Source organism: Bison bison, unplaced genomic scaffold (genome assembly GCF_000754665.1).
Source record: "Bison bison bison isolate TAMUID 2011002044 unplaced genomic scaffold, Bison_UMD1.0 scf7180017864464, whole genome shotgun sequence".
NCBI classification, from domain to species: domain Eukaryota; kingdom Metazoa; phylum Chordata; class Mammalia; order Artiodactyla; family Bovidae; genus Bison; species Bison bison.
Window position 1 is genome coordinate 5638069 of NW_011495025.1, and position 15705 is coordinate 5653773.

At 40.6% G+C, this 15705-nt stretch overlaps 1 protein-coding gene across 11 annotated transcripts in view; it reads left to right on the forward strand.

Moving 5' to 3' along the window:
• Positions 1-7139, forward strand: part of FAM13A (family with sequence similarity 13, member A) — a 338691-nt gene extending 331552 nt beyond the window's left edge. For all 11 annotated transcript variants that reach the window (XM_010860157.1, XM_010860158.1, XM_010860160.1 and 8 more), the window contains 3 exons: positions 1671-1867; positions 2379-2480; positions 4838-7139. In XM_010860157.1, the coding sequence (XP_010858459.1) occupies positions 1671-1867; positions 2379-2480; positions 4838-4964 (426 nt within the window). In that variant the 3' untranslated portion in view covers positions 4965-7139. The remainder of the gene's footprint in view (positions 1-1670; positions 1868-2378; positions 2481-4837) is intronic.
• The last annotated feature ends 8566 nt before the right edge of the window (positions 7140-15705 follow it).

Genomic DNA, 15705 nt, shown 5'->3' on the forward strand with positions numbered 1-15705 from the left:
CTGGTTTTTGTTTTTTTTTTAAGTATGTTTTGGTTTCTTGGCCACAAGGGGTGTGGGACCTTCACTCCCTGACCAGGGATCGAACCCGCACCCTCTGCATTGGAAGGTAAAATCTTAACCACTGGACTGCCAAGGAATTCCCTAATATACTCTTAATAGAAATTTGTATTTCTCATTTAAAGCTGAATTACTGAAATAACAGGCATTTATTGAACACCTAATACAGGCAGACATTGGCCGAGTTCGGCGACAGCAGTGAAAGATCCCAGACCCCCCCGGGTTCCCCCCAACCAGGGAAGGGCGGGAAGAGGCCGGTGGCGCTGCCCACGGGCCAGGTGCCCCGCGCGATTGTCTCAACTGTTATAAAACAATGCAGATGGGACCTGCCACTTCCTTACAAAAAAAGAGAAACTTCTCGACTGTTGATGGAAAAGCCACTTTTACCCTTTAAATTTTAAAACGATTTTCATTTTGAGAAACTAATAATGAAGCTCTTACTTCCATGGATCAAGAAAAGAGACTGAAGATCCGAAGTGACAGCAGAAAGAATCTAGGAAGGCCACCTAGTTTTTTTCCAACTTTACCTTCGTGTCTTCATAACAGTAGTTTCATTGTAGCTGTGTGATAGTCCTTTTCTTTTGCCTGTTTGTTTATTCATTCACATGATTTCAGAGGCACCACCATAAACGTACCAAACTCTGTGATAAGAGAATCAGCACACACAGTTTGAATCGTGTACTTTGCCATGAGCAGTGGCTCCTCCTGAAGCCACTCGGTTTACCTAACAACTGATGTTGTGACCCTGTTGTTCATGTAGCTGAATGCCTAACCAATTTTTTAATTTCTTAAGATACTCTTTTCTGGTCTGACTGTACATTTTGACAGTGAATTATTTCCTTTAAGAGCTTTCTTTCAGACTCTGACATCATTTCTGAGATTCACGTAGCTTCAAATTGACACCAACATATTGTCGTTTGACCTCATTATTTTTCTAACCACATTTTTATCAAGGTAGAGAATATCACATTTTTCTTAGAGTCTTGGATGCTGAAAAATACAGCTGTGGCCCTTAGAAATTCTTTGAAAAAGAAATGTTTCATGAGTCCAGTAATGGAAAGATAAATATTTTGATCTTCTCAAAAGTTTCCTAAAATTTTATCAAGCAACCACAAATACTTCATAACCTCACCTTTTATATAGAAAGGATGCATTGTTGAATCTCTGAAATTCTTCATAGCTTAATAAAAATAATTCTGAGACACATAAGTAGTGAAATCTTTAAAGCACGGATTTCTGGTGGTGAATTTTATTATGTATTGTCACAATGCTGAGAATTTTTAGATTCATTTGCTTCGTTTGCTTTTGGGTATAAATTCTGATGATTTTTTTCCTTCCTACCCTCGGCCTTGACAACTGTTAATTGTACTGTATACTAATTTTTGATAGTTTTTCCCCCCTATTGAGAAGCTGTGTTTAGTGTTTGTCTTAATTCTGTGTGTATATAGATATTCAATAACATATCCATCATGTGCATACGTGTTGCTAAACATAGATATGTAGAAGAAACTGTATGGGATCTGGATAATTAAATGACTATGAGATGATACTAGTAATGAAAGAGGGCCTAAAAAAGTAACCAGATTTTTATTAGGGTTGCTGTGTATCTCCAGGAAGAAGAGGAGGGTTCAGAAGACGATAACTACACGAAGCCAGACTTCATGGTCACCCTGAAAACTGATTTCAGCGCGCGTTGCTTTCTGGACCAATTTGAAGATGACGCTGATGGTTTTATTTCCCCAATGGATGATAAAATACCGTCAAAATGCAGCCAGGACACCGGACTTTCAAATCTCCATGCTGCTTCCATGTATGTTGCTTTGGTGGTGTTATTAGAATGTCATGATGAAAATAATTTTCTGAAATACTGTTTTACCCTTTGTACTTAATGGCAAAACACAAATGACTTGCCTAGGATGTATCTCTATGGATAAAACAGAGTTTGTTTTAACTCCTGGCTCAGTGTTTTTAGAAGCTTCATCCCATGTTGTCTGAGGGAGCATCTGAGATCTTGCTTGAACAAGGGGAAGGCCTCTTTTAAGGGACCTGTCTCTGTGTGTCACAGCTCACCATTTAATACACTGAGTACAGATGACATTTCTTTCTTCCAAAGCAAAACATAACAGAGTGCCCTGGGATTTCACATGCTTGAAGAATTTACAAGTAGCAGAAGCTTTGGCCTCCATTTCTGCTCCCTCGACAGTTCCTGCATTTATATGCTTTTCCCATTCTCTACAACCCCTATCTCATTGCACAATCACAATATTTCTTAACAATTCAGATTTAACTCAATTTTCTTGAACTTTTTCTGCCCCTCTTAGACCAGAACTCTTGGAACACCTTCAGGAAATGAGAGAAGAAAAGAAAAGGATTCGAAAGAAACTTCGTGATTTTGAAGACAATTTTTTCAGACAGAATGGAAGGTCAGCGCATGTATCTTTCTTCCCCTCCTCCTCCTCACATGCAGCCCTCTTTTTTCTCTGTCACATCTGTGCAAAGCCTCCCACCTGAGAGCCACCCTCCCTGCATCCTGTATCCTGGCCCTTGGCTGTGTGCCCAGGGCTCCTTCGAGGTTTACTGTGACATGGTGAGGTGTGTGTGGTCCTTCAGGAGGAAATGCTCCTTGGCGAACATCCACGACTGATACAGATTCAGCTGATGTTTCTAAAACTAACCTGTCACATCAAATTCTAATCTAAGAGGAGCAGCGTAAAGCTAAGTTTCTAGTGAACAGCACTGGTTTTGATTTCTGGTGTTGTTTTTTTAACCTTAATAAACTTGAAGGAGGAATACGGAAAAGGGGTACTCTAGATCTTGCTGGTTTTTAAGCTCATTTTAAAAGCAAAGTTGTCAAGTCATGAGAAATACACCAGAAGCAGGAAGGCGGCCTGATTGATAGGGTACCAGTGAGTTTTAAGACATAATGTTATCGTCGTCATAGAGCCTTATGCTGCGGAATAGTCTTCTGTGTTTGCAAGTGACCACACGCAGAATGTGCTACTCAGGTCACAGCAGAAGACAGGGTAGAACAGAGAATAGGTTTCCTTCTCTTACACTGGAGCTGAGTTTATCATTTTAAAATGTTTTATTTTAATCCAAATTATTTAAACAGTATAAATACAGTTTCTCTTTAAGTCCCCTTTCATAATTCTCAAAAGAATTGGAAAATAAAAATACCATAAAAATTAACATTTAAAATTTAGTATATTTCTGTTGATTTTCATTATTGTATAAATTTATTTTAGGATTTCTGACTTGGATCTGTCCTATAATGACTTTTCAATAAATTTTTATACCTAAATATCTGCTTTTCTTTTTCCGTGAATTGTAGGATATTTTTAAAAACGTAGATAAAATAAATAATATTCAAAATAATAATGCATGCATGCATGCCATATTGCTCAGTCATTTTTTGCAATTTCACTCTTTGCAGCTCCTCTCTGTCTATGGGATTTCCCAGTCAGGAATACTGGAGTGGGTTGCCATTTTCTTCTCCAGGGGATCGTCCCAACCCAGGGATCAAACCTATGTCTCCTGTGTCTCCTGTCGCATTGCAGGCAAATTCTTTACCCACTGAGCCATTGGGAAAGTCCCAAAATAATATTCTAACACCAAAGACAAACCAAAGGATTAACATTTTGATTTGTTTCATTCCAGTCTTCTTTCCAAGCGTATTTTTGGTTTGTCTGTTTTATTTTTTCCCATATATTTATAATCGTGTTATGCACAGACATCCTATAATTATGTAACTTGCACATGTTTTAAGAAAATAGAATTGATGGGAATCAATAACTATCATACAAGTTTAGAACCGTCAGGGACTTCAGATTTCAGGGTGTGATTCATATCTGACACGAATGAAGCCTCTCAAAGGGCACGTCTGGGGTTGGGGTCACACACCCCCTTCCCTTCCCTGCCCTCTTCTTGGAGTCATACAGGATCCTTCCTTGAGCAGGCAGAACAGAAATAAAATCAGTTCACTGAGCAAAATTAAATGAACCCCAAGCTATCCCCGTTTCCCATTTTTTGCTCTTGAATAAGAAGGAAAGGAAGCCTGGTGTTTGAATGTTTGACGTGTACATTTCCAAGTGAGATGAGAAGCAGAGCAGCACCACAGTGGCTGAGGATGTGGGAACAGCAGCGCTTCTTCAGGTCCTCCTGCGGGTTGTATTAATATTAGATCCAGATTCACGAGCACAGCGCGCACCCTGTAATCAGCTTTCAATTATAGTCCTTGTGCATATAAACGTACACATAGAAAATTACTCAGTAAATTTTAAAGGCTTATTAGTGTTCTCTGATCCAATTGCTGAATTCCAAGGCTGATTTTTATAATAAGTAGGAGTATTAACTATTTTTTTAAACCCTGTAAATTGAGTATACCAATTGCTAATTAGAAATTGAGTGGTTCATTAGGTGAAGTATATAAAAATGAGAAAGCATTAAGTATAAATAAAGGCTTTCAGTATATGGAGACTCTTGGTGTGAATTTACATGTAGCCATAACAGAGAGAGTTTCTACATTTCTTAGTCCATCCTGTCTTTCTTCAAGATGCCGGAGTAACTCTAAAACTCAGTTGCATGGTGCCATTTGCGGACACTGTCTCTCACTGCTTGTCTAAACACAGCTCCAGTCTTGATACCAATGATGCTTGGCAACGCTGATTCTGTGGGGCGATAAACTGCAAATTTCCACATGATGATAACTCACCCAATGAACAGTATCCTCTAGGAGAGACACTGCCTGATCATTAGCCCCTTTTCTCTTTGTTTCCATTAGAAATGTCCAGAAGGAAGACCGCACTCCAATGGCTGAAGAATACAACGAGTATAAGCACATTAAGGCAAAACTGAGGCTCTTGGAGGTGCTCATCAGCAAGAGAGACACTGATTCCAAGTCCATGTGAGGAGTCAGCCCCATCCGAGCAAGGGGGTGGGGGGAACGCAGGGGGAATGTCCCCCCTCCCTCCCCTCCCCCCCACCTCTCCTGGTAAATAGCAGCTGGGCAGAAACTGGAAGGCAGCCTTGGAGCTGGACCTGCGCCCTCCTGCCTGCAGGCCCTGGGGGTCAGCCCGTTTCCATTGCCTGCCTTGGAAACCATCTAGGTGGAAGGAGGCCACCTACCCCCATGCCAAAATTTTGCAAGGGAATATCAAGATCTCTGCATACCTGTGTGCACACAGACACACACATACGCTGCAGTGGAAGCTTGCTGACACTGGCAGCGGTGAATCACTACATGAAGACACACTCGTCTACAGAGGATGTACACTGTTCTTCTGGGATAACTGAGCAACAGCATCCTCTGTCTAACTGTGACAATAACAAGCTCAGGACTTCACTCTGGAGAGCGAACTTGCTGCGCACATTCGTGTTCTCTGTGGATCCCATCCAGTGGGAGCCTGCATCAGAGCCCTGTTTGCTGCCTCGGCCATTCTTGTGACCTTTCCACGGAGCCACGCCTTTCCCCACTTGTGTGAATTGCTTCTCCTTCAGCTCTCGGGTAGATGGAAGCTGCACCTGCCTGGGAGAGCAGTGCAGCCCTCTATCTGATGTTGTGTTTCTTCGAGATGTCCTCAGATGACAGAGAACTGATCCCTGACTAGGGCTGGACCATCAGCAGAGGACAGATGGGATAGAGAAGTAGCTAATATCCATGCTGGTGTTTCAGTTAGGCAGCAGTGAAGAGAATTTTTTCCTGAATGTTGACTACACTTATCAGCTTCAGAATTTATGATCGAACACTTAAGCAAGGGGAAGGCCACTGGTCTATTTGGTTTGGTTTTGGCTCTAGCTAGACAAAAGGGTCTTGCTTAATTCCTAGGTTAAGTGTAGAGGATCATGAGAGAGAAAGAGCCTGTATTTTAAGCCTTCTGTGTACTTACCAGAGTTTAATTTTTTTTTTTAAGTAAACCTGCACTAAAAGTCTTCTCTAACTGAAGGATAAGTGTAGCCCTCAGAGCACAGCCCAAGGCAGAACCTAAATCACACTGTTTTGAAGATCCTGTATAAAGAGAAAATAATGGTGTGTGGCCAGTTACAATGATAGTTTCTTCAAAGATGGTGTTGCAGAGCTATCTGTATTAGACATTTTGGAGGGACCAGGGAATTTAAGACAGCAAATCATCCATCACCTCAGTGTGCTGATGTTATCTGGTGATTGGTTAGTACTTTTTGACCTTCTGTGTCTGCACTAAGGAAAATGAGTTCTGGTTCTGCCTGTATACCCTAGCCCACCTCTGTGCTCTGGGAGGCTGAGCACAGTATCTGCCCACCAGCCACTGGTTGCCAAGAGAAGGTGTTTCAGCAGCTCTGCCTTTTGAAGATAATGGTGCAGGGTGAACAAGACAGCAAAGGGTACCATTGTGTTTTCTTTAATAATAATAACGGAGAAAAGTCTTCCTGATCAGTTGTCACTTTCCAAAGTGGGTTCTTGAGAAACTGGTCAGATCAGGTTTGTAGCAGCATTTTCCATTTTGAGGTAGTGGCTCTCTGTTGGTTAAAAATTGTTCAAGTTAGGAGTAGGGGGAAATAGCTTTAAGTTTGCTCTTTCATCTTCTAGAAGTACGAGCTGTATGTTGAAAGCACCCTGGTTTAATCCACACACTTAAAGACGGTACGTAATCCTACAATGTAGTTCGTTTGGTATTCTCTGCTCTACTGTTTACACTGCAGATTGCTGTAGTTTCAAGGAGTTATATTATAAATGAAATGACGCACTTTAGGATGTTTTCTATTTTTGAAATCTGAACATGAATCATTCACATGACCAAAAATTGTATTTTTTAAAGAAATACATGTCTAGTTTGTCCTTTTTAAGTAATTACTCTCTCAAATAAGCTATAATATAAATCACATCATTACCAGTTAACTTTCAAAGCACATCTGTCTAAGTATTGTTTTGAAAATACTAATATGCTACAACACTTTCAAAGAGAGAAGGCTATATAAATGAGAAGTTACGAAATGTTTTGCAATCTGTTGTTTCTGCCAAAGGTAAATAAGTAAAAGATTTAGTCAGGAATCCCCTTTGAAATTTGTATGATTGAATAAAAGTATACACCAAGTTATAGTAAAATAAACCGCGTATGCAATGTCGTCTTTTCCTTTGTAGTTTATAATCCGCTTCCTAGAATGGTGCCCAAATTACGGGAGGGGAGTCCTGTTTTCACTAGATTCTAGCTGAAGACACGTTAGTCAGTAGGTTCTGGCTCTGCCAGAAGTGCTGGGGCAAATTTGTTTCCACAGCAACCATTTCTGCAGCCTAGAGTCTCAAGGCCCTAGAGGCAGAGTCTTAATTGGCTTCATACAGAGTACACTGGACCACAGTTTTTCCTTTGCTCTCTCGGGAATGCATATGTGTATTTACTAACACATGCCAACAAAATAAATGTCAAGGGTTATTTAATAACAAGGATAAGTAAAAATAAAGCATGAATAAACTTAATAGTACGATTATAAGAATTAGAGATAGCAGAGACTTATAATTTTCCAAGCATTTGCTTTTATTGTTTTAGTCTCGCGTAAACCTTGAAACAGATGTTTATATGGGCTATGGTATCATCACTGCATTTCGTCTTTGAAGCATTGAGGTTGATCTTACTTTTTGACAGGTATGTGCAAGGTTTAGGATAATGGCCTGCTGTGAAGTGTTTCACAACAGGCAGAATTTGTTTCATGCCAGTACAAGAAAGTCTGCACCAGCTCACTAATCTCTGATTCAGGTCAAATTTCTCTGAAAGACCAAATCACATTTCAAACTGGAGAATTTTTTTTTTTTAACTTGTTAGCTGTAATTCATTGTGAGCTAATAATTAGATTTCTTTGCTTTGGTTGCCCGTTTGAAGTCCAGTGATTATTATTCAGTGGCAAGGCAGGGATGAGCAGTGCCTCTGTTTGTAATATCAGTGTGATTTGTGTTTTGTCTCATCCTGACGCAACACTTACGTGTGGCAGAAGAGTCTGAGGCAGGGTGTGCCTGCTCCCAGGTGTGGCATTTCTAGCCCAGGACAAATGCTTCAGGGCTGTGCTTGTATCATAAACATGGACTGTGGCCAGCCATCTTGGAGCCCTGAGGGCTGGGCATCTATTAATGTGGTTGAGCTTAGAATTCCTCTTAAAGTGACTATTAAGGTCTATTATCAGAATTGAAGGGCAGCTGTAGTGCCAATTAAGTTTATTCTTTCAGGAGCTGCCTAGTTCTCAGTAGGCATAATTGGACCCTCCTTCCTGAACTGATCATAGGTTTACAAGAAAGATCAAAATTTAAAGTTCGTTGATTAATTTTTTAAGAGCTCTTAACCTGATTATGAAGATACCATCTCTCCTAAGGGTATATTTTTTAAGCATTTATACTTTATTATCTTTGGTGGTATATTTATAGCTGAATGCCATAAATGCTTAACTGCTTTGTGAAAATCTGATTGTAGTCTAAATTGGCTTTGATCTCAAGACAAGTATTCCTGAATATTGCTTCCTGAGGATTTTTCTTTTGAGAAGAGAGCTGGTTTCTGCACCAAGACCAACACCTCTGTGATATTCTTTCATAATATCCATTTGGTTAAACCAATAGGTTGGGACAAAACTAGACTAAAACGCTGAAGTAGTTTCCTCAGAAACCCATGGGTTTAGCAGAAACCAGAATGTGCTTTCTTTTCCTTTGATTAATTCCCTTCCTTTATATTTTTTTCCCCACATGATCCTCAAATTCTACTGAAGAGTACCTTTTGTCAAAACATAGGCTAAACATATTTTCAAATCTGTAGGTACTGAACTTGTGCATCCTGGCACTTCTTCACAGGGTGGCTGACTCGGCAAGCCCCAAAGATGGGTGTTCTACATGTCAGCCACTGCACTGGGGCATTAGTGACTTTCCTGAGTAGAGGTCACTGCCCTTGGGGGCATATATGCTCCTCCCCCATGATCCTTCATAACAGAAGTATGTGGATACGCCGGGGTCAATTAACAGGTCCACACAGATATGTATCAAAATGAAATGTGTACATCTACAACTTCATATTGCTATGAAACTGCACTTATGTCTCTAGAGGATCTCATTTGGCCTGGAATCCAGCCAATCTGATCACATGCGCAGCTCAAGAAATCAGTTTGGCAGATCTGACTCTCAGTCTGAAAGCATCTATATGATCATGAAAATCTCCACGAGTGGATACAATTTTAGTAAATAACATGGGCCCAGAACAATGTTTACATGACATGTAAGCAGAAAGTCTTTGAAATTACCGTTGTTCCTTTTTTAAAATGTAAACTGAATGAAAAGATGTTATGTACATTTTTAAAGTACATGACTGTATTTTGTATAAACATAAATAAAATATTTTTAACTGTGAGAGTTCCGAATTTTTTGACAGCGAACCGTCCTGTGGGGTGTGACCTTTCCCTTCAGAAAGGAATCAAGCTGCTCCCTTGAGCGCCTCAGAAGCCCACTGAAGATTAAGATTCGTTGTTCTGTCTCCATGGGAGGCACCAGAAGGTGAAGCAAACTGGGCACAAGCGAGCCATGCCGTGATGGTCAGGAGGAAAATGGGCTTGTGCTCTGCTCAACTGCCTTTCAAATCCACGGGAGGGGGGCTGAAGGGATGCAGAAAGAAAGGCACTTAAAAAAAATCATGTAAGTATATCTCCAAAGTCTAGGAGGCCATCACAGGTAAATACAGGAGCCATTCACTACTCTGAAGCCAAAGAGGCAGGAAACGGTGACATGGGAGAAAAGGCATATTGCAGTTGTGTGAGGTGAGTAGCTGGCGGTCGGTGGAGGTTAGGCCTGCAGGTATCCTTAGGCTGCACGTGTTATAGACGCTCTAAGTGACTCAAGTACACATTCAAAACATACTAAACCTGAATTTTTTTTTTTTTAATTAAGGCTTGGCGTAAGGACCTTGTCACAGTACTGACGCCAGGATTTGAACTGAGATCTGTCTGACTCCGGAGCATGAAAGGTGCAGTGCTGCTGATGGCGCACTGGCATGGCATTCTGCCTCAATTAAACCTCACCCTGAGTAATGCACTTTTTGAAACCCATGCGGCAGGCAGCATATAGCAACCATCCATTTTCTTAAATCCTATTTTGACGAGGACCCTGTGAGGGCCCAGAAAGTGATACTAGTCCAAGTATACCAGCTTCTGCAGCCTGTTAGAAAACCGAAGGTCCTCCACTCTGCCTTGCCCGACTCCTCTGGAAATGTTTTCGCTCCTGATCCTGTCCATTTGTAGCACTATGGGCAACCTGAATGGGAATTTCAGAACAGGAACCAACAGGCGTAGGTTAGGGGAGAGGGACAGTCCTTATCAGGCCTCTCAATGGCCTCATTACCTCCTCTAGAAATGGATTCTGAATTTTGCAAGACAAATATATCAGGATTATCCCTAAGCTGGGTCAGCTTATCAAGGCTATAAATACACAGCTGAGTTTCATATTCAGTAAAAGCCAAAAGTCAAAATTCCCAAACGTGTTTTTAGAATGCTGGCTGCCTGGCCGACAATTGGGATTTGGCAGGAACTGGGCTTGTTGACAACTTGCTTCTCACTTTTCCTCTCCATCAACAAGGCTTGTACCACAGGATGGATCCTAGAGTTCAGCATCTTCCAGAGAACGTGGCCCAGTGCAAAACACAGCGAGAACCGAGTCCAAGACCTAAGGACTTATGTTTCTCAGCTTGGCCTTTGTGTGCATCTATTACTTGTTCCTGTGAATTCTGAAACTCATACTCTTCCACGTTTGAATCCTTAATTTCTCAAAAGCAATTTAAAGATGCTGAGAAATCCTTGTCATGCTTCTGGTTCTGTAGCAGAGTATTTCTTGGGTAAGATATTCTGAGATATTGTTATCTTTCTGTAACTATTATTTTACTGAAGTATAGTTGGTTTACAGTGTTTCAAGTGTACAGCGAAATGATTCAGTTTTATATCTATATATGACACACACTTTTTCAGATTCTTTTCCATTACAGTTTATTACAAGATATGCAATGTGCTATATAGTAGGTCCTTGATTATTTTACTTTCAAAGAACTTAAAATTCCTGGACAAGATTAGAGGAAGGGGGCGGGGGGAACACAGGAAGAGAGTGAAGGGTATGTTTCTCTCTGGTAGCAGAGGGCAGGGCTTCTCAAATTGGTCAGGGGTCTTTAGTACAGTAGCCCTGCGGGAGCTGGCAATCTTCACTTTTCTGACAAGCCTCCAGGTGCTGCAATGCTACTGAGCCAAAGACTGCACATTAAGTAGAGGATGCAGACGACATCCTGGGTGTTTGCAGGAATGAGCAGCTCCGATCAATTCAAAATCCTGAGTTGACAGAGGCGGCACACAACAGTCCCAGTGGAGACCAGATGCCGTCTGACGCGTAAGGTCCAGACTGCAGACAGATGGCCCAGCTCTGCAACTTGGGCACCTTCCTTACCCTCCCTTTCTCTGTTTCTTTACCGTAAAAGAAAATGGGAATAACTGTAGTACCTCCTTATTGAGGTTATTATGGCAATTTACTTGGATGAACATGAAAGATTTACTACAGTAAATCTTGGGTAAATGGTGGTGGTGGGCTATTATCATCAGCATTAAGACAAAGATTCTTTGTGGGCCAAACAGACATTCTGAATCACTACAAAAAAGGAATTGTATTTTCCCCCCACTACCACCCTCCTCTTCACCCTCAGGTGCCATGTTTGCATGTAGTCAGCAACAGAGGCACACGTCTAGCACTTTAAGCACAAGTCAGTACTAACCAGTGAGCAAGATTTTATGTGAGCACTGACCCATTCTCTCGGCAGGGAAAGTAAAATTCTGACTCTTCTCAAGCAATTTACATCAAAACCTGCATGCAGCTTTCTCCAAGAGACTTTTGCTTGCTAAACCCCTTCCCTCTCAAAGCAGGGCAGCCAACCCCTCTAGGTCTGCTTGTCCCGAAGGCACCACTGTGGGAGGTCCCTATCTGCTCAGACATGTCAAAAGAATTAGATGACAGTGCCTGTGTCCGGCGCAGGAAAGGGACAGAATAACCTTGGAAATAATTTCTAGGTCAGCTGTTGTCCTGAAATTTCTGTCTCAGGGTGTATTTTTAAACAACTAAAAACGAAGCATACCCCAGGGAGGAGAGTTGCTCCGATTTTGGCAAGCTCCTAACCAACATGAGTTTCACCAAGCCTGTGAGCAAGGCTGAGACTAGGAGAGGGCCTGGGGTCGTCTTCCATTCCTTCATCAGCCCCGGGGTGGAAGGCTAGGGGTCAGGGGAGTGGAGGTACCCCAGCTCAGGCCAGCAACAGCAAGCTGTGGTTCAAATGACCTTCCACTCTCACTGAATGAAGCCCTCCCCCCCATTAACTCAAATTTAGAAACTCCAGGTCTCCTCTCTGAACAGACTGCCAGACTTGAACTTGAGAGCCCTTAAGCCTGCTATACCAGACTGAGCACGAGAGTACCCAGGCACAAAAGGGTCAAGAGACTGGTTTTTAACAAGAAGCCTTTAGCAGTGGAAGACTGGTTTCTCTGGGACCACAGGCCAGTACCTAGTTGGCACTTGCTGTTGACCTTCGTTCTCAAGAGCTCTGGCCTCTTATGACACCATAGGGACTGGGGTTGTTTCTTAATCTGCTTTAGTGTTTGCCTTTATCTGAGAAGTGTGTGTGTTTTAGATCTTATTTAATTTCTCAGAAGTTCAACGTCAACGGGAGCTGAATCAATAATTCCTAGAGATTGTATCCAGCTGCCCTAGGATTAGGCCCAGGAAAATCAGCTTTTAAAAGATCTGAAGATTGTGTGATTGTGCATCCTGCCAAGCATCTGGCCACTCTTGGAAGAAAAAAAAAAAAGCTGACGTCTGAACTAATTTTCTCCATGCCACACATAACTCAGGGGTACACACTCCATTACTTTTATAAGGAAATAAAGCGCCAAAGCCTGGATCAGCTAATCCGTGGGAGAGACTGTTATTAATACAGATGCAAAGAATCTTCCCACAGTGGGTAGACGCCTCCTCGAACTCTTGTTCTGTTGCATATCCTGGTTTCTTGCTCCACAAGTGAGGTTGAGCAGTCTCTCTTGACCTGGGTTGTAAAGGCGTGCTGGTAGCATCTATGTCACATCTAACTGGAGAGTTCCCTTATCTCACCCACAGGAGAGTTTTCATCTTTTCTGAAGACATGAGGACCTGCTGTCTTCCTTACCACAAGCTCCTCCTCAGCTTTGTGAGATACTGTTCCGCAAGGCAAGTCTGCAGGTGGAGCCTGCCAGTGGCTCCTACCAGTGCTGCAGAAAGGCATCTCTTAAAAATGAAGACATTCACAAACCAGAAGACTCATAACTCAAACCAAGTAGTACAAAGGCAACATGGGCATCATGTCCTTAGATATTCTAGACACCTGGTTTTTTTTTTTTTCTTTTTTTTTTAATTTTATTTTATTTTTAAACTTTACATAACTGTATTAGTTTTGCCAAATATCAAAATGAATCCGCCACAGGTATACATGTGTTCCACCTGATTTAAAATCTCCTTGGCTTCATTTTTAAGAGCCAAAGAAAACCGGAGACAGCAAACACTGACATTTCTTTTTGAGAGGAAATGATAAAATCCTGCATGTCAGCCTTATTTGCTTTTTCTTCTACGCTTGACCCTAACACAAAATATTCTATTCATTGGGTTGTACCTCAAATCTGTTTTGATATTCTGTTGTGTGTCCTCCTCCATTCCACTTTTCTCTCCATCACCTGGTCAACTATGATTTGGCTATTTTTTCCTTATTTTTTCCAGTTTTATTGAGATATGATTGACATTGTATAAGTTTAAGGTGTACAACAGGTGGATTTGAAGAGCTAGTTTATTGTAAAACAACCACCATCATAATAGCATTAGCTAACACCTCCATCATGTCACATAACTATCATTCTTCTTTGCAGTTAGAACATTCAAGATCTACTGTCTTAGCAACATGCAAGTATATAGTACACTATTATAAACTATAACCACTATGCTGTTCATTAGATTCCCAGAACGTATTCATCTTATAACTGGAAGTTTGACCAACAAGTCCCCTTTTGCCCCACTCTCCAGCACCTTTCTATTCTGTTCCTATGGGTTAGGCTTTTTAGATTCTACATATAAGTGAGATTTGGTCTTTCTCTGACTTAATTCACCTAGCATAATACTTTCAAGGTCCATCCATGTTGTTACAAACAGCAAGATTTTCTTTTCTTATAATAATACTCCACTGTTACATACACCACAATTTCTCCATTCATCCATTGACAGACCCATTGTTTCCATGTCTTGGCTGTTGTGACTAACACTGCAGTGAACACGAGAGTGCAGATATCTTTTCAAGATCCTGGTTATATTACACTGTGGGTATGTACCCCCAAGTGGGATTGCTGAATCACACGATAGTTCTATTTTTAATTTTTTAAGGAACCTTCATAATGTTTTCCATAGTGGCTATACCAATTTACATTCCCACCAACAGTGTTCAAGGCTTCTCTTTTTTCCACATCCTCACCAACACTTGTCTCTAGTCTTTTGGATAACAGCCACTTTAAAAAGCCTGAGATGAATATCTCCTTGTGGTTTTGATTTGCATTTCCCTAATGTTTTGCAATGTTGAGTACCTCTTCATGCACCTGTTGGCCATTTGTATGTCTTATTTGAAAATGTATTTATTGAGTTCTGCCTATTTTTTAAGTCAGATTATTTGGTTACTTTTACTATTGAGTCAGATGAGTTCTTTATGTATTTTGGACACTAACTCATCAGATATATGATTGCAGATATTTTCTCCCATTCCATAGTTTGCATTTTTATTTGTTGTTTCTTTTGCTGGGAAGAAACTGTTTAGTTTGATATAATCACAATTATCAAGTTTTTGTTGCCACGAATTTGGTGTTATATCTCAAAATCATCACAAAAACCAATGTCAAGAAGCCTTTTCTCTGTGTTTTCTTTGAGGAGTTTTAGTTTCAGGGGTTGTGTTTAAGTCTTTATTAATTTTTGTGAATAGTATAAGGTAGGGGTTCAATTTCATTATGCATTCGGCCATCCAGTGCTACCAACACCTTTTGTTAAAGAGGCTAGTCTTTCCTCACTGAATATTCTTGGCTCCCTGTCAAATATTAATTAACCATATATTGAAGGTTTATCCTTTTTTATGCCACTATGATGCTGTTAATTACTGTAGATTTGTAGGATAGCTTGAAATAGTTATTAGCTGTAATAGTATTTAAAACAAGAAGTGTGATCCCTCCAATGTATTATTTTTTCCTCATGATAGGTTTGACTATTTGGGATCTTTTTTGGTTCCATACAGATTTTAGGATTTTTTTTTTTTTCTATTTCTATGAAAAATGCCATTGGGACTTTGGGAGGGATCACATTGACTCTATAGATGGCTTGGGGTTATATGGATATTTTTAACAATATTAACTCTTCTGAATCATGAACATAGGATAGCTTTCCATTTCTTTGTCATATTCTTTTTTTGTCAAAGTCGTGTATCTCACAGCGTACATATCTTTCACCTCCTTGGTTAAGTTTATTCATAAATATTTTATTGTTTTTGATGTTATGAAGGGGATTGTTTTCTTTTATCCTTTTTCAGATATTTCATTGTTAGTATATAGAAACACACCTGATTTCTTTTTTTTTTT